Raw genomic sequence first — 21,036 nt, forward strand, 5'->3', positions numbered from 1 at the left:
GTGTCTGTCTTTGGTTTCCTCAGGTCCATCCTGCAGTTCCGATGATTTAGCTTCTACGTCTGTCCTTGCAGCTGAAGGACAGGATATTTGTTTTACACTTCACTGTAGAATTTTAAAAATGCTTCTTTGTATTTCACTGCTAGTGAGGCAGTGGAATGAACCAGGCTGCCTTATTTGTCCTTCTCATCCTGTGTTCTGGAAAGAAGGAGTGGTGAGGACTACAGGCTGTGGGTGTCTAGGACATCCTGATCTTTGGGTTTGACCAATTTGAGAGACATGATGGCAGAAGAAATGAATGGAGATGGCATGAGACCCCTTGCATTAAGGGCCCCCATCCTTCTGAATAAGACTCAATGACTATACAGATTTTGGTGGGTTTTATTGTAAATTTCTTATTACTTGTCAGACTTGTCCGCTGATTTCCCCCAGAAGTGCTCTGTGTACTCTTTTTTTTTTTTTTTTTTTTTTTGCGGTACGCGGGCCTCTCACTGTTGTGGCCTCTCCCGTTGTGGAGCACAGGCTCCGGACGCGCAGGCTCAGCGGCCCTGGCTCACGGGCCCAGCCGCTCCGCGGCATGTGAGATCTTCCCGGACCGGGGCACGAACTCGCGTCCCCTGCATCGGCAGGCGGACTCTCAACCACTGTGCCACCAGGGAAGCCCCCTGCTCTGTGTACTCTTGACAGGTGAGAAGTGAGTAAAGATCCCCAAAGGGTACCTAGCCCTTAGTGGGCCTCAGTGTATAAGCGATCACCACCTTCCACAACAAGCAATTTCTTTGTCTTCCTTCTATTTCTAACAACCCAGAGCTTGGAGCTTGGGTGGCAGCAGCTTCTTGCCCCTTTCTGAAGAGTGAAGCAAAACACTTAACCTCTTTGGAACGCCAGGGCCTGCCAGGAGACTGAGACAATGTGTGGGTTGACGGGGACCCAGGTGATGACTGTTGTGAACTGCGAAGTGGATGCTAGCCCTGAGCCTATGGCCATTGCTCCAGCCAGGGACCAGGGACCAGGGACCAGGCCCGCAGGGATGCTGTGGCTTTGCAGATGCCGCTTACGGCATTTTGAAGGATTGCTTTGACCAGAGACCCACTCCTCAGCCTGCCTTCTCCATGACTCACCCGAGCTGCATCTTTTGGTAGCATGAAGGACCGAGGTGGGGGAAAGAAGAATTTCTTACGAGTGGGAGCTCCTAGGTATTGCATCAGCAATTGAGAAGTGTAAGGTTCTTTGCAGGTCATAGACAGAGGCTTTTAAAAAAATTGAGATGAAATTCACGTAACATGAAAGTAACCACCTTAAAGGGAACAATTCAATCCGGTGGCCTTTAGTACATTCACGATGTTATGCCACCACCACCTCTATCCCGTTCCAAACCATTTTCTTTTTTTTTTTTTAATTTTTAATTATTTTTTTGCAGTAAACAGGCCTCTCACTGCTGTGGCATCTCCCGTTGCAGAGCACAGGCTCCAGACGCGCAGGCTCAGCGGCCATGGCTCACGGGCCCAGCCGCTCCGCGGCACGTGGGATCTTCCCGGACCGGGGCACGAACCCGTGTCCCCTGCATCGGCAGGCGGACTCTCAACCACTGCGCCCCCAGGGAAGCCCCCAAACCATTTTCATCACTCCAGAATAATGCCTCTTACCCTTTAGACCTTCACTCCCTATCCCCCCTCCTCCCAGCCCCTGGCAACCCGCAACCTGCTTTCCGTCTCTCTGGATTTACCTGTTCTGGATATTTCGTATAAGTGGGATCACGTAACAGGTGACTTTCGTGTCTGGCTTCCTTCCCTTAACGTGATGTTTTTGAGGCTCCTCCATGTTGTGGCACACGTCAGTAGATCATAGGGTTTTAACAGCTACCCAGGACACCCAAAGACAAACCCTCACGGAAAGAGTGAGTCTTCCAGCCACTGTCATTCACGTTCTGCCAGGAGGAAGGGAGTGAACTAGATTCCTCGTTCCCTAAATAAGCTACGTTAGAGACACCAGGGGCGTGTCCTTTAAAAATACCGATTCCTGGGCTCCAGTCAGAGGGTTCTGAATCAGTAGGACTGGGGTGGGGCCTCTCTGGGGTCTCTGGTTGTTAGCTGGGTTTGGGACCCCTGAACCGGGTGGCCTGTGGGGGGGCTACCTTGACTCTTAACGATCTGCCTGTGATCTGCGCAGAGGCCTGAAGCTGCGACCCCGATGCTGTTCGTTGTTTATGAGGCAGTTTCTCTGTGCAGAGACTTCTGTGGCATGCGATTTTCCTGTTTGCCTTCTGAGGGGGAGGCGTTGGGCCCCCTCCCTGCCGCTTTATTACAGCTCCGATGAATTGTGGCTCATTTATCGAGCTCCAGCTACTGCCTGTGAGCTGGAGATCGGAGAGGGAAGGTTGTTCACGCCCCGGGGTTGTAGTTCCAGCTGACTGCACATCAAGGTTACGTTGTTGTCGAAAAGCCACCCTCCCAATGGCTCTCACTCCCTCCCAGACTGGTGTCTTCTGGGTCCGTATGTGCCCACTCCTCTCCATGCGGTCTTTGGGACCCGAGTGAGCAAGGCTGATAGGAGTGATCCGGAAATCGGGAAGCCTGCAGCTGCGCCGGAGGGCTGGTGATGGGGGAGGCTAGGGGCTGAAGCCAGGAGGAAATCCCTGGTGATGGAAGAGGACCCAAACGAACCGGAAACCACCCACAAAGTGCAGGGACCCAGCACTGGCCCCTGCAGGTGTCGATCGCTGGGGGCCACTCTTGCACCTCTGGTTGCCTGGTCCCTGTCCATGGAGGGCCTGCTTTGACAGCTTCCCTTTCTCCTGGGGTGGGGACGAGGGGATGGAGACCAAGGGGAGATGCAGAGGCGGAAAGTGAGGCCAGAGAGCGCGATGATGTCTTTGCCTTAGTAAACCGGACAGCTTGCCAGCCTGCCTGGTGCGTGGTGGATTCCCACAGCTGACTCTGCACTGTGCTGTGGGGGGGTGGGCACCTGGGCTTTAGTGGGGATCAGCCTCAGCCAGGCAGGCAGCTCCCCAGGGAGTTACCCCTTGACCAGGAGGTGCGCAGCGCGCGCTGACATCCCGCCAAGGGAAGGAGCTGAGCTGTTGTGTGAGTTGCCTGGTGGCCCTTGGACAAGCCGTTCCTCGCCTGAGATTTTTTTTTTTCTCCCCACTGGGCTACCCTTTTAGGAGTGAAAGGGACATCTAATAACATCTTTTTTTATTTTTAAAGGTGTTTCACCAAGCTCGCCTTCTGGGCTTCCTTTGTAAAGAAAGCCCTTGGGTGTTCGGATGCCTCCTTTGTGCTGCTCTCACCCCTTCACCTCTCCTGGGATTGGTTGAGGGGGCCCCATAAATCTCACGTCCTCTGAATAGAAAGACTTTAGCAAGTTGTGTTCAGTCCTTGTTCCCGCTCTGATCACTGTAGGCTTTGTAACCTGCTCCAGGCGTTACTTGATTGTGAACCTGCCCATGGGGCTGTTCTGAGGTTGCCTGAGTGCAACATTGCTGGGCTTTAAATCTCAGACCCTGGATGAACTTAGTGATTCTTCCAGGTTCCAAATCCTGTATCGACTGACATTTGCATAAATCCTCAATTTGTTACCCTCTGGTTCTAAGGGTGAGGATGTTTTGGAGGGAGAAGGCTGTTAGCCTGAGTTCCCAGGGCACCTTCGCCTGGTGGGCTTCTGATCCATAGATGCTTCCAGATTCTTCCCAGAGGCGAGGGCTGGCAGGAGAGGGGGAGAGGGAGGGCTGGAGGAAGGCTCTGCAGCTGCTGGCGATTCCCTTAGCTACTTTCCCCCGAGCATCTGGGCTCAATAATTTACTTATTTCTATTTTTTATTTGCACGTCTCTGTCGATGCTTGCCTGGACTTACCTCTCTGGGAGTGAGAAGGAATGTTTTGGAATGACATATTTTCCTAAAAAAAAAAAAAAATCCAGGGGCTTTTTCTTTAAAGAGGCCTCATTTCATCTGTTTCCCCAAAGAGCTTGGGTCCTGGATCAAATTAGGTGCAGGTGCTTAAGACCCAAAGCAATGTAGTTAAGGATTAGCTCTTGTGTTATTCTGTCAGCCAAGTTGGTGGCACAGGTGTTTCCCTTCTCCCTTCAGACAGTCCGAGAGCACTGTAAGGAGTGGGCGGGATGAGGAGGGGAAAGGAGAAGGCAGCTGTGGGAGGGAGGGGGGAGGGGATGGGGAGGGGAGGGTTTTCTGCTCTGAGGGCCCATCAGCTCAGGTGTGTACTTTGCATCAGTCCGGGAGGTGGGGTGGGCGGGGTAGGGTGTGAGGGTGGGGAAGCGTGCAGGTGGACTGTGCACAGGCTCCTTGGGGTCCAGAAGCTCGATTTCCTTCTCCTGTGCCCGAGACAAGCCGAGGTTGAAGGGGCCGGTGGAATAGGCTTCTCCCAGGCATTGCTTGTGCTCCGGAGTTTTGGGGGGGTTTTGTCCTGAACGTTGACACCAGCTCTCAGAATTTTTGTGTGTGGTCATCAGTTGGCTCTTCCCACACGGAGGGGGTTGAAACGGTTGCCTCAGGTGTGCCAAGATGCCAGCCCTTGAACTGTCTGTCAGTGACGGGTGAAAGGAAAAATAAGAGGAATGGAGTTAGCTTTTCATAAAGCAGAACCTATCAGAAAGAACTGTTCTTGATTCTGAGAGTCTATCTTTCGTTTTCCTCAGTTTTCTGTGTTAAAATGTCCTTTCTTTGAAACACGGCGGTGATTCTAGATGGTGGTCGTGTTGCTTTGGAACACGGCGGTGATTCTAGATGGTGGTTGTGTTGCTTTGAAGGGGGCGGCTGCGTAACAGGTGAATCCCAGGAGCTCAGTGGTGTGAATGCATCTCCCCATTATGAGAAGTTCAAAACAAGTGGAGGGGCTTCTCCTCGGGGACTCGGGCTCCTTCTGTCCTGTGGCCCCACTCTCCTCTGGGACTGAATGCAGCCTGCAGGTAGGAAAAGAAAACAGGGCCGTGTAAGGCCACACCCCGTCGTAAGGCCTGGGCCAACAGTCTGCTGTGTCCTCAGGAGGCCGGGGACAGAGATCCAGAGAACAGCCAGCCACGCTCTGACACGGTGGCTGTTTGCATTAATGTTGTTACCTGGCAGGATAGAGGTGGCCGACCAGTCTTCTCTTGGCCTGCCTAATTTTTCTCCATTTTACTGGTTTACAGAACCCAGAAGCCTGGGGACTACTGTTCGCAATAAACCGAAGGTCATTTCTGTGGAGTCCTGGGAAATATTTCCTTACTTGGAATACTTCAAAACTAGCTAAATAAAGCTGATGCTTTCCTTTTGTTCCTCCTTGTTATGAGCTAAGGATAAGCAACGTCACCTGGAGGCCAGAGAGAACCAGGTTGAACAGAAGTTTGAAAGCATGTAGTCTTTCCGGCTTGTGTCCCTTTTTTAAATGAAGAAGATGCTTCAGTGTTTTGGTTTCAGATCTGAAGAGCGCATGTCCCATGTATGGAGGAAGGATGAGAATAACCAGAGGTTGATTTCACAAAGGACAAAAATAAGCCAAGTTATTGGTTATGCCAGTGAGAGCCTGTGAAGAAGATGTTTTGCAGTCTGGTTCATGCCACACAGGAGAGGGCTAGTGTTTCTTCTTGGGGAAGTTGAGTCTGGTAGAATCTGCAGAGAGGGAAAAATGGGCCGCCCTGGCCCGGTGCTCCAAGTGTGAGCACTTAGTCATGACAGAGGGGGAGAGAGTCTTGCTTTAGAAAGTTGGTGGCCGTCACTCATCATGGGCCCTAATTTCTGTGTTGGTTTGATCTCTTTCAGGTTAGTCTGAATGATTCCCACAATCAGATGGTGGTGCACTGGGCCGGAGAGAAGAGCAACGTCATCGTGGCCTTGGCCCGGGACAGCCTGGCGTTGGCGAGGCCCAAGAGCAGCGATGTAAGTATTGGTGTCACTCTGGGCGTTCCTCTGTGCAGCCAGGACGCCCTTTTCTCATCCATCGAGGTTATCGTGCCAGACAAAATATTGGGTAATTGGGAGAATCTGGAAAATAACATATATCCCTTCTTCGCAGAACACAGCGTGGTGCAGGCAGTGTTGCAAAGAGACCCGTGTGATGTGCGGTGACTTTTGTGCAGTGGGAGGGCGTGGTCTGGGTTGTTGCATCTGCTCAGCAGAATGCCGGAAGTGTGTTGTTGGGCAGGGCTGTCCGTCGGCAGTGGAGCCCGCCGGAACCGAATGGGTCTTTCCCATGTGCTGATTTCTTCTAACCCGTTACAGTTGGGTGAGTCCTTGAATCTGAATCGCTCAGACTCTTAATTTCCACAGTTGGCATCTTACGATGTTTAATAGCCTAGGTGCTTTGAAGACATTAGACCGAGGGTCACGCACTCAAAAGACCCGTGATAGAGGCCAGGTGGGTAGCAGGCAGGGGCGAAGCTGCCTCCACGTTTATAACACTCTTCACCTCCACAAGGAGGAAGGATCTCTCCCATTTTTCTTGAAGTATGTGGCCCTCTGGGACTTTTTCCCACTTTTGATAGAGATGCAGGTTCAAAAAACATTCACCGGTGTCTTGATTTGAACATGGTGGTGGATGCTACCTGGTCTCAGGGTATAAGACACTGGGAAGTGGAGGGACTTTGAGCTTCTGGGCTGTTACTGGCTCTCAGCTCTGGTTGCCATGCAGGGCCCAGTGCTGCTGGATCTGATTTTCTGAGAGAAGCTCAGAGGTGGGGATTTTTACGTGAAAACTGCTGAGTCTTACAAGTTGGCAGCTGCCGTATAGCTTTTACAAACCCTGTGTGGGCCAAGTAAAACATATATGAGGGCCAGAGCGAGCCCCTGGGTCCAAAGTCTGTGGCCCCTTCTCTGAACCTCCCCTCTTGGGGAAGAGGAACAGCCCCTGCCTCGGGTCAGGGTGAGGCTGTGGACAGAAAACCACGTTGTGGAGGTTCGGTCACTCTGCACTCTGGCCAGAGGAAAGCCCCTGATGACTTCGCTAGCACTGTCCCGTCAGCCTGGAGGACATACTTGAAATTCTTGAGCCTAGATTTGGTCTCCATGAGGCCCCTCACTCTGTATCCACCATCTGGTTTGGATGTGCTCCAAGGTAGGGGACCAGAGGGTACCCCAGGGGCTGTTTTCTGGTGGGCTGAATGGGGGCAGCTGGGGAGGGCAGACGAAGGGCTGGCCATCGTGATGTGTAACTTGGGCCAGGGTGGGGTGCTGAGCAGTGGTGGTGGGAAACCGCTGCAGCTGACAGCCAGGCTGGGCGCGGTGACCTGGTGCAGGGCTAGGCTCGTTTGGGGCCGTGACTTTGGCCCAGTTATAAATGCGATCAGGGTTGGCAAGCACAGATGGCAGTGTATTGATGACTGTTGGCCTGTGAGAGTCCGTAGGCCGCTGTGTTCAGAGGCATCCCTTTTGAGCACAGGAGACAGCTCTCTGCCCTCCTGCATTAAGAAATCCTCCTTAGGGTTTTAATGTATTTTAAAAATTCTTTGTGCAGATAGTATTTTTGGCGAAGACCTATCTTTTTACTGTTTTGTGGTACAAACAGGAGCCCAGAAGCATTACAGTGATTTGCGTGGGGTCACTCAGCACATCTGGGGCAGGGTTGGGGCTAAGACCCCATCATGTACTCGGTCAGTGCGTGAGGGTGTAGTGTTGCCACGGTGACCAACATTAGTTTTAGCACTGAAAGTCCTATATCCTGGGACCCTCCTCAGTCTTGGATGAACCAGGAAGGTTGGTCACCCTACAGATACTGCCAGTCTATCCAAACCCAATTCTCACTCTGCCTAAATATTTGGGTGCTTCTTACTAAGGACCCATTGAACATGTGAAACGATAAACTATTCTGGAATGAAGTATACGCTAAGATTAAGTGGAAAGGAAACTTCGTGCTTGGAGATAATAAATTGGGACGGCAGAAATTTCCCTCATCAAGGCATAAGCTACATTAAAGAACCGGCAGATGAAACTGAGACGTTCTCATGTGGAAAGTTAATGCAAAAATAAATTCTGACTCAGAGGCAGGAGTAGGTGGTGCTGGAGTAGTAACAATCTAAATTTTCTTTAAAGACTGGAAGCACGGTTCACAGGGCCCCGTCGGCAATCCAAAAGGAACAGAACCTATACAAATTAGGAACTGTGTGAGTTGGAGAACGGCCAACTCATACATATTCAGTATATAAAAAAGGAATGGATCTGGAAGCTGGAATCCCGGAAGATTTGCTCTTAAACAGAAAAAAAAAAAAGAATATCCCGATGAACTTGTAGCCAGTGTGAGTCCATGAAGCATGGCTCCTGCAGGACCTGTCTTTTTCTGTGATAAGCCTGTAGATGAAAGGAAACCGAAGGTGGTGTTTATCTTGACCGTCCCCGCCTCTTCCTTTCTGCACCCTCCTGACGTATTTTATCAAGTACTCGGTTGCCACATAATTGACCAAAGAGCTTTCCAGAGATAGTGTCTACCAGAAGACCAGAATCAACCAGGGGAGGCATCAAGAATGGTAGGACTCACTGCCCTTGTACCCAGAGTGGTGTGACTGGTGCCCCTGGGGATTGGCAGGGGAGCCGGGCCCGCGTCTGTAGCCTGTGGGAGCCGGAGTCTAGCTGAGCCCCAGGTCTGAGAGCAGAATGCGTGGGTTTGAATCCTGGCTCTACCATCCATCAGCAGTCTGACCTTGAGCCAATTCCTTCATTTCCCCTTGGTTTTCTCATCCATCAGTGAGATAGTCCTTGTAAAATCTTGCTTCCCAAAGGGTGGTCTGCAGACCGGCAGTGTGCGGGTTTCGTGGGAGGTGGTTAGAAATGCAGAATCTCTAATCTCACCCCAGACTTCCTGAATCGGAGTCTGCATTTTGACCTGTGTCCTGCTGGGTGATTTGTAGGCGTGTTACAGTTTGAGAAGTATGGGTGTAAAGTACTTAGAACAGCACCAGACTCGGAGATGCTTTCTGGACACTTTAACCCTTCTCCTCCTCCCCTCCTCCTTCTCGTTATTATTTATGGTTTTGAAGTACAGGGGAAATAATTTAAAACCGTTCACTTTGAAGGACCGTCTTTAGAGGTAAGACTGATCTAACTAGCAACTTTTGGCAGTTTAGAAACTGGGTGTGGAATTAACAGACTACTGTATATAAAGCCACAAGGATGTATTGTACAGCACAGGGAAATAGAGCCCTTGTTTTGTAATAACTTTACATGGAGTATAATCTATAAAAATATCGAATCACTATGTTGTCTACCTGAAACTCATATAATACTGTAGATCAACTATACTTTAATTAAAAAAAAAGAGAGAAACTCCTTTCTTCTTTATTTAGTTAAGGGAGTAGTGTCCTGTGGAGGCCAGAGAAGACTAATGAGTGCAGAAACCTGTGTCTGGATGCAAAGCAAACGGTAGAAGCACAGGATGTGTGAGCCTGGGGGCGTTTGCCTCAATTCACTGGAGCTCACTGTGAGCAGTGAGTGAGGCAGCATGCTAGGGAAAGAACCCCTGACCCAGAATGTACCAACCGGGGTGCTGTGTGGAGGCCATGAGGTCATCAGCGCACTTGGCCTCGTCTGAACACTGGAAGAGGCCCTTGCAGGGCTCTTCACCGTGGAGGAAGGTGAATAGCTGTGCACAGCCCCGAGCTGGCCTTTGCCCTATTGATCTGTTGATCAAGTAGGGATAAGAATTGTGAGGATAGGCTCAAAATACCGTGTTGGAGTTGTCCAGCCTGGAGAAAGGAAGCAAGGCCGATGAGCAGTTTGAGAGCCTCAGGCGTAGCCTGGACCCTCACATACCTTCCTCACTTCTGTTTAGTATAAGCCCCAAAGGGATGGAGTTTGCTTACAGACGAGAACGTTAAGGGCGAGGTTTGTGGTTTTGAGGGTGGCCGCACGTCCACCACCAGCGGGTGATGCAGAGGTGTGGCGGGGTGTCCGGGGAAGGCCCCATGCTTCATTCAAGGTGGTGTTTTCTCTCTCCATCCAGTGTTCCTTCCAGTGCCTGGGCTGTAGCTTTGGTGTGTGATCTTCCTCTTTAGCAGAGAAATGCAAGCATGCAGAGGGGAACATTCACCCAGAAGGTTGACTTGAGAGAGTGGAAAGTCAGCTGAACTTGGGCTTGGAGGAACCCCTCCTAGTTTTGTCGGTTTCTAGCAGCATGACCTTGGGCTAGTAGTTCATTTCTCTGAGTTTTATCTCTTAACTGTAAACAGTTGTTCACTGAGTCAGGGATCCATTCATTTCACTCTCTTTTGTTCACTCACAGAACACATGCATTTGCTCACGCTGTGGTTTGTAGTGAAATTTATTCATTTCAGAATTCTTTTCTGAACACCTGCTATGTTCCAGGTCCACGGAAGGTGGCAAAGGAGAGCCCCACTCACGGGGTTTTTAAAGATGAAGAGAGTTGATGTATACAAAAGAGTGTTGTTACTGCAAAATGCTGCCCCGATGTGAGCTTATTAGCACACTTGTGCCTCCGAGGAGGTAACGGAGTGGATTATCCGTGTAGGGGACGATGCTAGGGCTGGGAGGAGCCTGAGCTCCCTTTTGGAGAAGCCGTCAGTTTGCTGTGTGTGACTTTGAATGTCACAAGGAACACTTCATGTCTGTTCTTGGCCTGGAGGATGGAAGTGAGAAAGTACCGCTTGGTCTTCCTACCACTCAAATGATCTCTGAACGCTCAACCTGCTGAATTTAGGAAGCTGTTTCTGTGGCAGCCCCTCACCGTGTGTTTGGTAGTCGGGGAACATGTGCTGTGCTTAAGTGTGTGTGTTTGTAACAGGAATTCTTCCAGATGTTGGCAGAGGTTCTATCTGTGCTCTTCCAACCTCGACATCTAATAAATATTAATAACCCGCATGTGCGCTCAGTTTTCTTCGCACAAACATCGTGTAGTTCATTGTTCACGTGGGGGCATCGTGTACCAGCAGTGACGTGTTTACATGCCCATTGTGTGAAGGGCCGTGTCTTTGTATGCCTGGTGTCCAGCGCAGTATCTGGCTCCCATGAACCCCTCAGAACGTGTTTGCTGCTGAGTCGATGGGATTCGTCCCGAGTTCCCATTCTTCTTGGGATTCACCTGTCCTTTTACTTTAACACTTTCCCCAATTCTAACTCAGTATTATATTCATAGTGTTCATAACATTATAGTGTTATATTCATCTGTCAGGCTCATTTTAAACCCACTGACTGTATTAATTTCACAGTGCCTAGGTAGTAAAGTCTAGGGACAAACGATCTGACAACTTCCATTTCTTCCATCCCTTTCTTGAGGTGTGATGGCTTTCAGGTAGCCTCCGGGCACCTGGTAGACACTCAGTGCACAAGTTATTCTTCTGTTTCATACCTGGGGTTACCGGGGAGCCAGAGACCCGGAAGCAGGAGAGAAGTAAATACCGTTGGCAACTGCATGGCCCCCCCTGCTGTTCCTCTAAACTCAGAATCTCCCATGTTACAGGGTCAGGGTGCTGGAGGAGGGGGGTTCTGGGACCCCTCTGTGCAGCTTCTGTACATATTTAATCACTTAGCACTGCTCTCTTTTTCATCTCTGGGGCTACTCTGTGAAAACCCATGAGGGTTGTTTTTTTTTTTTTAATCGTCTGGAATGCTGTAAGGACAGAACTCCCCAGCAGAAGGATGAGAATTAGATTAACTTTTGGGTACATTTCAACAGATGGCAAAACAAATTCTCAATCCCTTCCCCTCAGACAATCACATTTTCTCAGCCTCTGGATGTAGTTTGTTAAACACTCAACCCGGCCGTGGTGAGGAGCTTATCATGGTTTCTGTCTGCGCGTCTCCCCCTCCAGGGAATTGTTGTGGCCTCAGAAAAGAGGCCACTGGCTTGGGGACAGACACAGAGGTGGCCTGCTTCTCCTTTGTGGGTTGTCTTCACACCTGTAATTTCATGGTATCAGGGACCCGTTGGGAACCACACTCAGGGCGCAGGGGACGCGTTTGCAAGTGGAGGCGGAGGGAGCCGCCTTTCTGCCACTTTTCTCACCGATCCTTTTCTTCTTTCCCACCTCCGTCTTCCAGGTGTACGTGTCTTACGACTACGGAAGATCATTCAGGAGAATCTCAGAGAAGTTGAACTTCGGCGAGGGGAACAGCAGCGAAGCTGTGATCGCCCAGTTCTACCACAGTCCTGCGGACAACAAGCGTGTAAGGACGTCACCTCTCGTGACCGCGTGGGGCTGTCTTTTGGGACCATGGCTGTGCTACAGGAGGGCTGGGAGATGCAGCGCTTGGGCGTCTTTGCCACGTGACAGGCAGCTGGGGACTGTTTTTCTGCTTACCTGGGAGTCGGTGACAGAATGTCATTCTCAGGGCAGAGCTGTGCATAATCAAGCAGGCCAGGTCCTGGCTAGGCAGGATTTCTAGACAAACAAGGGCAGGTTAAAGCCCAAAGCGTCTGCCAACTGCCTGATAAGTCGCCTGCTTCATAGGGGGCACAAATGTTACCCAGGGCCACTGGGGCTTGCCCTGGGGTCTAATCTAGGTCCTCCAGGGCAGCCGCTGAAGTCTTGGTTTCATGGGTATCACCAGTGTGCGTACACACGTGTGTACCCGCGTGTGCATGTGTACCCCCCCTTCCCTCCAGCCTGTACCGGTCTAGAAGGGAAAACCAGGGCAGCTGATCCTGCTGTGGCTCCTCATTTGTTTTCCCAGCTGTCTGCCCTGGGGCTTTGTTTCTGCAGTAGAACCCGGGCAGTTTGATTTGGAGGAAGCCTAGACTTGAGATGGCCCTGGGCCCCAGGGAGGAAGAGGGGGGTGCGGGAAGCAAGGCTTTCCTGTGGGTTAGGTACCTTGAGCTTGGAGAGCTGTGTTTGGCTGCCTTCCTCCCCGCTCTAGTGATCCCGAGCTCATGTCCAGGATAGGATGACCGCTTCTAAGGATGCTCGAAACCTAGCTCCTTAGAAGCCAAAGCAAAGGTACGGGGCAGCTGCTGCTTTTTGCTCATCCAGAAAGGAGGAGCGAAATCCACAGGGTCCTCTGACCAGGTCCGCCCCCGCCCCCCTGCCCCGCAGTGCTGGCTTCTCAGGTTGCCTGTGGTCTGTTAGCAGGGACTGTATTCAAAATATTTAGCCACCGGAATGGCCCTGACCAATCAGAACAGACCCAGTCTGGAGGGAGCTGGGTTTTGAAGGCCACCCTGCTGAGGCAGGCATTAACCTTTCAGTCGCTGGATTGTGGGCTGGGCCTGGGGAGGGGACCAGGCCAATGGAGCTGTAGGAGGGGCCGCTCATGGGTTTAAACTGCCTGTTTACTAACAGAAGCAATTGTTTTTTTAACAACTAGAATAGGTGCCACTGGTACCTACTAGTTAATATCAGCCCCGTCCGATGGTCTCAAAGTGGAGGGGCAGTTAGGACAAACTCCCCTCTAACCTAACTCCAAGGTGACCGAGCAGTTCTTCCCTCTGCGAAGAAAAGCACAGAAAGAGGTTGGAATCGGTTCTGTAGTCTGGACAGCAGGCCCGCCGCGCCCTCCCCACCACTGCACTGGCAGGCCTGGTACTGGGGACTCCCGGTCCCTCGAGTGACTGGGGAGCCCTGCCCCAGGGTCCAGCCTGCTGGCCGTGTTGCATCTCCTGTGGATCGATCTGCCTCTCAAGAATCAGACAGCCCTTGGATTAGTCTCTACGTCAGGTGGTACCCATCCATCATTGTTATTATTAGTAGTAGTACTATTACACATTGTCCCGAAGTTAACTCTTGCTGAAGTTGTGGTCTCGAAACTGCTCTGTTGTCCCTTTCAGTCCCATCTCGTCCCCTCCTCGCCTCTGACCGCAGGGCACAGATGTCTGTAAGCAGGCTCCGTCTCCCTTCCTGCTTGTCGCGGGTTGCGGTGAGCAGCTGCTGAACCCAACAGTCGGAAGAGTCAGAAGACAGGAAAGATGAAGTTAGGGGCTTGCGGCGGGGGTGGTTTAGTGCGGGGAGAGGATCTGGGGCTTTTGGAGAGGGTGAAGGAGCAGGGCAGGGGCTAGGGCAAGAAGGAAGGAGAACCAGGGAATGGTTGCAATAGAGGAGCTCTAGGTGCTGCAGGTGAGGTGGGAGCCATGGGCCCGCGGCCTCAGTGCTGTCACCTGAAGAGGAGGGCTGCTCCGATTTCTCAGGGCTGAGTTGGGGATGATTTGGAGTTGGTGGGATGATGCATAGGGCCGCCTTCTTGGAGAACTTGGTGGCTGTTGGACCTGGGGCTGGAGCAGGCTGAGTGAGGTTAGGGATGCTGCCTTCCCTGTTGGGTTTGTAACTCCCCAGTGGAGGCTGTTACCCCTCCTCAGACTTCTCAGGAAGGAAGTGACTCTTACTGTGCTGATGACTTAGGTTACTTTTGCCTTTGTCCCTTGGAAGGCAGATTGCCCCACTCGACCTACCATTTCCTGATAAACATCCCCCATGGCTGAGTGCTTTGCCCTCTACGTCAAGGTGCCGGGCCCAGGCCAATCACCTGTGCACAGACGTTAGCGTGGCTGCCACGGAGGGCGATTGGAAATGGTGGAAATGACTGTTCGCAGCTGCTCGGAAGGGCTAAGGTGTCACGAAAGGGCCACGTGGAAGTCTGGGGGGGCGTGGCCTGCAGGAGGGGAAAGAAGGCGCTGCTTAGGTACATGGAGCGGCTGTGGGGTCACGTGAGAGTTTGGGTCTATTTTCGAATCAGCCCGCCGTCCCACTTCCTTCTTTGCGGTCCCCTGTGTGCCACCGCCTGGAGCAGCGTGCGGCTCTAGCCACCTGACAGTTCCACCAGCCTCGCAGTGCACCCGAGGTCAGTCAGCAGTGTCCAGACATGTCTGGGCTCTTTGAAGGTCACTGGATGTGTGGTCAGGTTTCCCAGCCTCCACAGATGCGAGAGCTGGTCCTGCCTTTTTCCAGGCAGAGGCTGGTCCCAGGTGGGATGGTGAAACGCTCTCTCTTTCTTCCCTTGGTTCCCACCTCCTGGAGGTGAGTCCGTTCCCTGCTTCGTCTGCCCATCCTCCTTTCACGGTACTCTTGGCTTCTTCACTCGAAACTGGAGACAGTCACTTAGGCTGACATGGGGATGAATTCTGTAGCGACTTTTGTTATCTCTCCGGAGGTCTTTGTGTTTTACGAGGGAACGTAGCGTTAAGCTAAAGGAAAAGATGAAGCACGTCTGGAATATTAAGTGATTGCAGACATGCTTGGAAAGGTAGGGGGTGGCGGTGAGGATGCTCCTGAAATTGCCCAGGTTAGGAAGCATCTAGTAGGTCAGCTCTGCTGGCCAGTCTGCAGGGTCGCCTCGAGCAGACTTGACAGCCAGGCGTCCCCGGACCAAAAGCAGAGTAGGACGTCCCATGCCTTCGTACTCTGTGCACATTGGAGGACGTTACCTAGCGGCAGGAAGCACGTGCCTAAGGGTGGGATGGAAGCTGCAGGTCATTAGAGTAACGTTGGATCAGAGAGGTGAAGGCTTCGTGGGTGCTCAGGACTAGGGCTGGAGCTTCACAGATGGGCAGATTTCTGTAGCTGGAGCAGAGCTGGTGGGAACCCTAGGGGATCAGGGAGGAGAAGGGCATGGACAGAGGCTTCAGGGTGCCAAATGTGTTTTCTCTGCAGGCGGGGAGGGGAGTGTTTGCACTGAATGGCTTAATGATGTCAGTGGGGCCCCACCTGAAGAGGGAGGAGTTTTCCCTCTGCCTTGAGGACTGGAGGGAGCCATGGAAGAACCTTGGAGCTGACGGGTTACTGTGAATACTGTCCCTTAGGGACCTGTGTCTGGTCTGCCGGCAGCATGCAGGATGGGCTGGAAGGGCAAGGTTAGAGGACGGTAAGAAAGGGAGCCCGTGGGTTACCATAGGCATGAAGTTGCCCAGTCACTTTACCAAACCTAATATCCACCCTCTAAGGGTCTCGCTCCCTGCTGGTCCTAGAAGCCAGGAGGATGAGTAAAACCCAGTGCCGACCCCAATTTCCTCATAGTCTCTAGTAGGACCACGGGCTGCGCTAGTAGCACTGGGAAGAAAAAGGAAGGCACTGATTGTGAAAGACCTTTTAGAGGAAAACCTAACAGGGTAGGTGGCCGATTGAACGTAAGGGAAGGCAGTGGAGTAGAAACCAGACCCTAATGGTGAGTAATGGGGCCGGGGAAGGTGTCACGTGAGCTTGGGACATGGGGAGGGAGAAGTGGGTTTTGGGGGGCAGGTGGTGAAGAATTCAGTTTTAGACAGAGAGCAATCTCTGGGCACATCCGGGTGGAGATGCTGACTGAGAAGGTAAAGAAGGTCATGAAAACTAGACTCTTGGGAAGACGTCAGGGTGGGCGTGGAGATTTGAGAGTCTTGGAATGCGGACTCCTGGAGGGGCGGTGGTGGAAGCTTTTGGAAGGATGAGCCATAAGCCGCGGTAGCAGCCGAGGATGGAGGAATCAGGGTCACCTGAGGGCGAGGAGCTGAAGAAGACAGGGGCTGGCAAGAGAGAGTCAAAGACAGATGGTCAGGGGTGGGGCGTGGAGCGATGATGCGACAGTGTCGCAGAAGGCAAGAGCGTTTGCAGGGAAGCTTGGGGACTGGGTTAAGAGAGGAGGTACTTCACTGAGCCCAGCAGTCCAGGCTAAGACCTATGGACTCAATTCGGGAAAGGCTGCCTTTTTGTTGGAAGGAGAGAGGTAAGGTTTGATGAACCAGCCAGACGCTGATACGAATGCTGCCTCTTCCTGGTCACCTTGGGCAGCCGACCTCTCTAAGCATGAGTGTCCTCATTGGTAAGAGAGGAGATGACAGTATCATAGCTTGGAGTTGCTGCAGGGACGCTGTGAGTGAAAAGAGGCAAGGTGTGCAAACATTCAGCCCAGCGCCTGGTGCATACTAAGTGCCTCTTGAAAAATTGTAGCTATTGGACTTCCCTGGTGTTTTCCCAGTAGTTAAGACTCCGCGCTTCCAATGCAGGGGCCACGGGTTCAATCCCTGGTCGGGGAACTAAGACACGCATGCTGCGTGGCGCAGCCAAAAGGAACAAAAAGAAAAAGAAAAAAGAAAAATCATAGCTACTGTCATGAACGTCATACGTTCTGTGGCCGGACATGGGATTTCTAGGTCCTCAAATGTGAAACTGCAGGCAGCCATGGGATAGGTGTTTCTGGAGAAAACTTTTCAAACTGAGAGAACACTCCCTCCCCCAAATAACCAAGACAGTTTCAGAGCAGGAAGATGGGCTGTGTTATTTCTAGGGGACACTTTTAGACCCCAAATGATGATGGTCCTCCTTAGGGTCCTAATTGTTTTTATCACTTTGCCTTTGGTTCCGCTAGTTTTTGCTTTCATACCATTTACTACCCTTTAGGGTTAGACTTCATTAGGCTTCTCCAGAGTTTGGAGTTTTACATTAGATGCTGTGGAGGAAACAGAGGAGAGAGAACACGTAAAACGCTTGCCTGGGAAGTTTACAGGCTGGATGTGGGGAGAGAGCGTGAAGGAGAAGGAGCAGGAATGTCAGAAAGCAACGTGTAGACAAGTGCAGATTGTTTCTCCAGGCTGAGGCTGTTAGAGCTGAAGCGGGGTCTGGAGCAGGTGGAATCAATTAGGGAAAGCGTCCTTGGACTGATTCCTGTGCGTCTGTGATTTCTAGGATGTCAGTGGCTGAGTTCTGGTGACGCTGGGTCCCCCCAGCTCTGGTTCTGGGTCACAGTCGTCCTCTGAGCCACCCTGTGCTCCTGGGAGCAGGGGACGTCCTCCAGCTCTCTGTGTGCACGCAAGGCCTGCCACCTTCTGGGCTTTCCAGCCTTAATTTCCTGATATTTCCCTCAAGCCCCAAGACCGTCACCAAACCCATACTGTTTTTCTTTTTTTCCTTCCTCTTTTGTTCCCAAACTCAAACTGCCCTTGACTCGGCGTGTTCCTTCCCTGTGGAAGTCTTGTCTGCCCGTCAAGGCCCAAATCTTCCATGGAGTCATATCCGATCTCCCAAACCGGAACTGATCTGTAGTCTGTGCTCTCATAGGACTCTGTCCATGGTTTCTCAGTTGGTCTCATTTCCCCTTGCACTGTAGTTGGCTGTAGACACGTCTTTCTCCCACATTAGACCGGAAGGTGCTTAAGAGGAAGGGTCCTCTGCTTTCTCTGGGACGCCCTCGGCATCTGGTCCAGGGTGCATGTTCGGTGCACATTTGTTCAGTTGAATTGCTTTGATCCTTTCCCCTTGAGAGCTCTTGAGGCCGGCAGTCACTCTCCAGCCTGACTTGTTCAGAGTCGCTCACCCGTGGGGAAGCAAAATGAGGTGAGGCCCCTGCTTGCCCGCTGTGCCCCACAGTGAGTCTGCCGGCCCCGGTGGCCACTGGGTCCTCAGAGCTGCCCTGTCACCCGGCACAGGGGCAAGAAGGGGAAGCTAAGCTTCCTGGGTGGGTGTGATGGCAGGGGTCTTCCCGGAAAGGTGTGTCAGAGGATGCACGGCTAGTGAGCAGGCCCATCTGTGTGCAGCCAGCCTGGAGAGCAGGGCTCCTCTGCCCGGCTTCCTAGAGCCGCCCTCTGATTGTGACCGGGTCACCCCCCAGGGAATGAGAAAGGCCAAGTCAGTTGAAAGAAAAAATAGAAAGGCTTGGCTTGCTTCATTACCTGGGTAAACAAGAGCTCCACCTGGCTTCAGCGCAGCCTGTCTGCACCCTTCCTTTGCCGAGCCTCGTGTGATATGCACCGGAGTCTCTTCATTGTCAGGAGATGGCAAGAAGACCATGTGCGAGGGTGCCGGCCCCTGGCCTCTGCATGCGTGGGCACTCAGACTCTGCTGGGGAAGGGGTGTTTGGGGCGCGGCCAGGCTCTGCTCTGAGCTCTCCTCCTTTCCCTGCAGTACATCTTTGCAGATGCTTATGCCCAGTACCTCTGGACCACGTTTGACTTCTGCAACACCATCCAAGGCTTCTCCATCCCATTCCGGGCAGCCGACCTCCTGCTGCACAGCAAGGCCTCTAACCTTCTCCTGGGCTTTGACAGGTCTCACCCCAACAAGCAGGTAAGAGAGCTTCTGGGGCTCCTTGAGGTTTCTGTTCTGCCCCAGTGGATCGCCTGTCCTTCGAGTGACCTCCCCCAGCCCCTCCCTCCTCCTCTCTCAGGCTGAGCCTTTGTAGCTACTATTTCACTTCCCACGGCTGCGGAAAACTGTATCCCCCTGGCACCCTGGGTCTGCATCCTAGCCAGGGGGCAGCACCCAGCCCCGGCAGGCCCTGTTAGTTACACATCAGGCCATTCTTGCTGCAGGGACACCTCTGTTAGTCCTGGGGGTAAATCGGGTCTCTGGAATTAAATCAAAGAGAGCCAGGTAGGGAAGGCTGGCATCTGAGCTGTGCTGGGACCTCTTGTCGAATTTCTGTTCTACCTTTCCCATCCTCCACCTTAAACATACTGCCCTTGCCTACCATTTATTTGAAGTTACCATTCACTTAAATATTCTTGCTGTGTGTGTGTGTGTGTGTGTGCGCGCGCGCGCGTGCGTGCACACGAGCGCACGTGTGTGCGTGAATATAATATAAATGTGTGCATTTTCTTCCTTTAACCCGGATTTGAAGGAAAGGTGAGAGATGGGGAGAGCGCCCAGGTAAGTTTCTATCTCAAGGTTAAAACTCGCCAAGTCAAGGGTATTGATCTCGCATGATCCCATGGAACCTGTTGGCCCTGTAGGATGGGGTTCATGATGAGTCTCAAATGACTTTGCTCAGAGGAACCTTGGAACGATTCTTTTTCTTTGCAGGTTGTTTAACCAAAACATGACCTGTTTATCTTCACTTGCCTTAGGGAGTAACCCAAGTATGGGCTGTTTACCAGTGTAGGTGGATTATTGTTGTTTTTAGTCTCCTGCTTCTTGCTCCCTGGTCCCTAGGGCCAGGGACCCTGTCTTTGGAAGTTGAGGGGCAAAGGTCAGCAAGTCAGTTACTCATGGCCACACCTTTGTGTTCGGGGATTCCCTGAGTCCTCTCCATTCAGCTTTCATCACTGTGTCCCATTATGGGTTTTCAAGGACACTGTTTCCCGGGCGAGAAGTACTGAGTATAATCCTTTTGTTTTCACCACCACGTGAGGGTCAGTCTTGAGTAAAATATAATTTCTGATAATCCGTAAAAGGAAGACAAGTCACGATCGTGTTTCCTTCCTTCCAGTACGGAGGTACTGAGACCTTAGTAACTGAATGGAGAAGAATGCAAAGGTGAACTTCCTGCCCTTCCTGCCCTTGTTGGCACGTGGGGTAACCGGGTTGGGTAATGTGATCTCCCCACCTGTCTTCACAGGGGACGTATTGTTGAGGCTGGGGTTTCCACGGGTGTGTGCTGGTGGTGCCATTCAGGGATCTTACATCACGCCTCTTGCATCATGACCACTTGTTGCTTTGGTCTTTGCAGCTATGGAAATCAGATGATTTTGGCCAGACCTGGATCATGATTCAGGAACATGTGAAGTCCGTTTCTTGGTAAGTCGTGCCATCTGAGAAATTTGAGTTACATAATCCCCTTGCTTCAGTTCTAGCTCCTTCATGCAGGGCAAATCTGCCCTCCCCTGAAATGTGAAGCATCTGGTTCAGGAAGGACACATTCCAGACCCAGGAATGAGAGCTGCAGGTATAACAGACTCCCCAGGGGTTTGGGGGGGTGAGGAAGGAAGGTAACTTGTGGCGGGAGTGACAGAGCTTTTGCATTTTTCAATCCGTCAGGGAATCCAGGGGAATCTTGAAGCTCTTGCATGTATTAGAATTTCTAAAAGACCTTCATTTTTAGAGCGTCATATCAGAAGTGGGGACTTTTCTCTAAAATTCGTTCATTTGTTCATTCATAACATTTTTTTTGAATGTCTGCTGAATATAAAACAGACGCTTTAGGGTGTAAGAAGTTGAATAACTGATGGATATAGTTATTAAGGATATTGCAGTTTAGGAGAGAAGAAGAGACATTTTGTGCATGTAACATACATCATGAAAGAAGCATGAAGTCCCACGGACATAGCATAAGAAGCCAGAGGAGGGCCATGCTCCTTCCAGATGGGTCATAGGCAGCTCCACGGAGGAGGTTACTGTTGATCCAGGATGTGCACACCAGGTAGGGTGTGGCTGTTTGGAGGGGTGCAGGATGGGAATTCCAGATGGGAACAGAATGGCCCAAGGCAGA

General features: G+C 51.7%; 1 protein-coding gene across 2 annotated transcripts in view; it reads left to right on the plus strand.

Moving 5' to 3' along the window:
- SORL1 (sortilin related receptor 1) overlaps positions 1–21,036 on the plus strand; it is a 258,666-nt gene that overhangs the window by 109,689 nt on the left and 127,941 nt on the right. For both annotated transcript variants that reach the window (XM_067751357.1, XM_067751356.1), the window contains exons 2-5: positions 5,752–5,868; positions 11,974–12,099; positions 18,735–18,896; positions 20,278–20,345. In XM_067751357.1, coding sequence (XP_067607458.1) covers positions 5,779–5,868; positions 11,974–12,099; positions 18,735–18,896; positions 20,278–20,345 — 446 coding nt within the window. In that variant the 5' untranslated portion in view covers positions 5,752–5,778. The remainder of the gene's footprint in view (positions 1–5,751; positions 5,869–11,973; positions 12,100–18,734; positions 18,897–20,277; positions 20,346–21,036) is intronic.

This window comes from Pseudorca crassidens, chromosome 9, assembly GCF_039906515.1.
Source record: "Pseudorca crassidens isolate mPseCra1 chromosome 9, mPseCra1.hap1, whole genome shotgun sequence".
NCBI lineage: Eukaryota > Metazoa > Chordata > Mammalia > Artiodactyla > Delphinidae > Pseudorca > Pseudorca crassidens.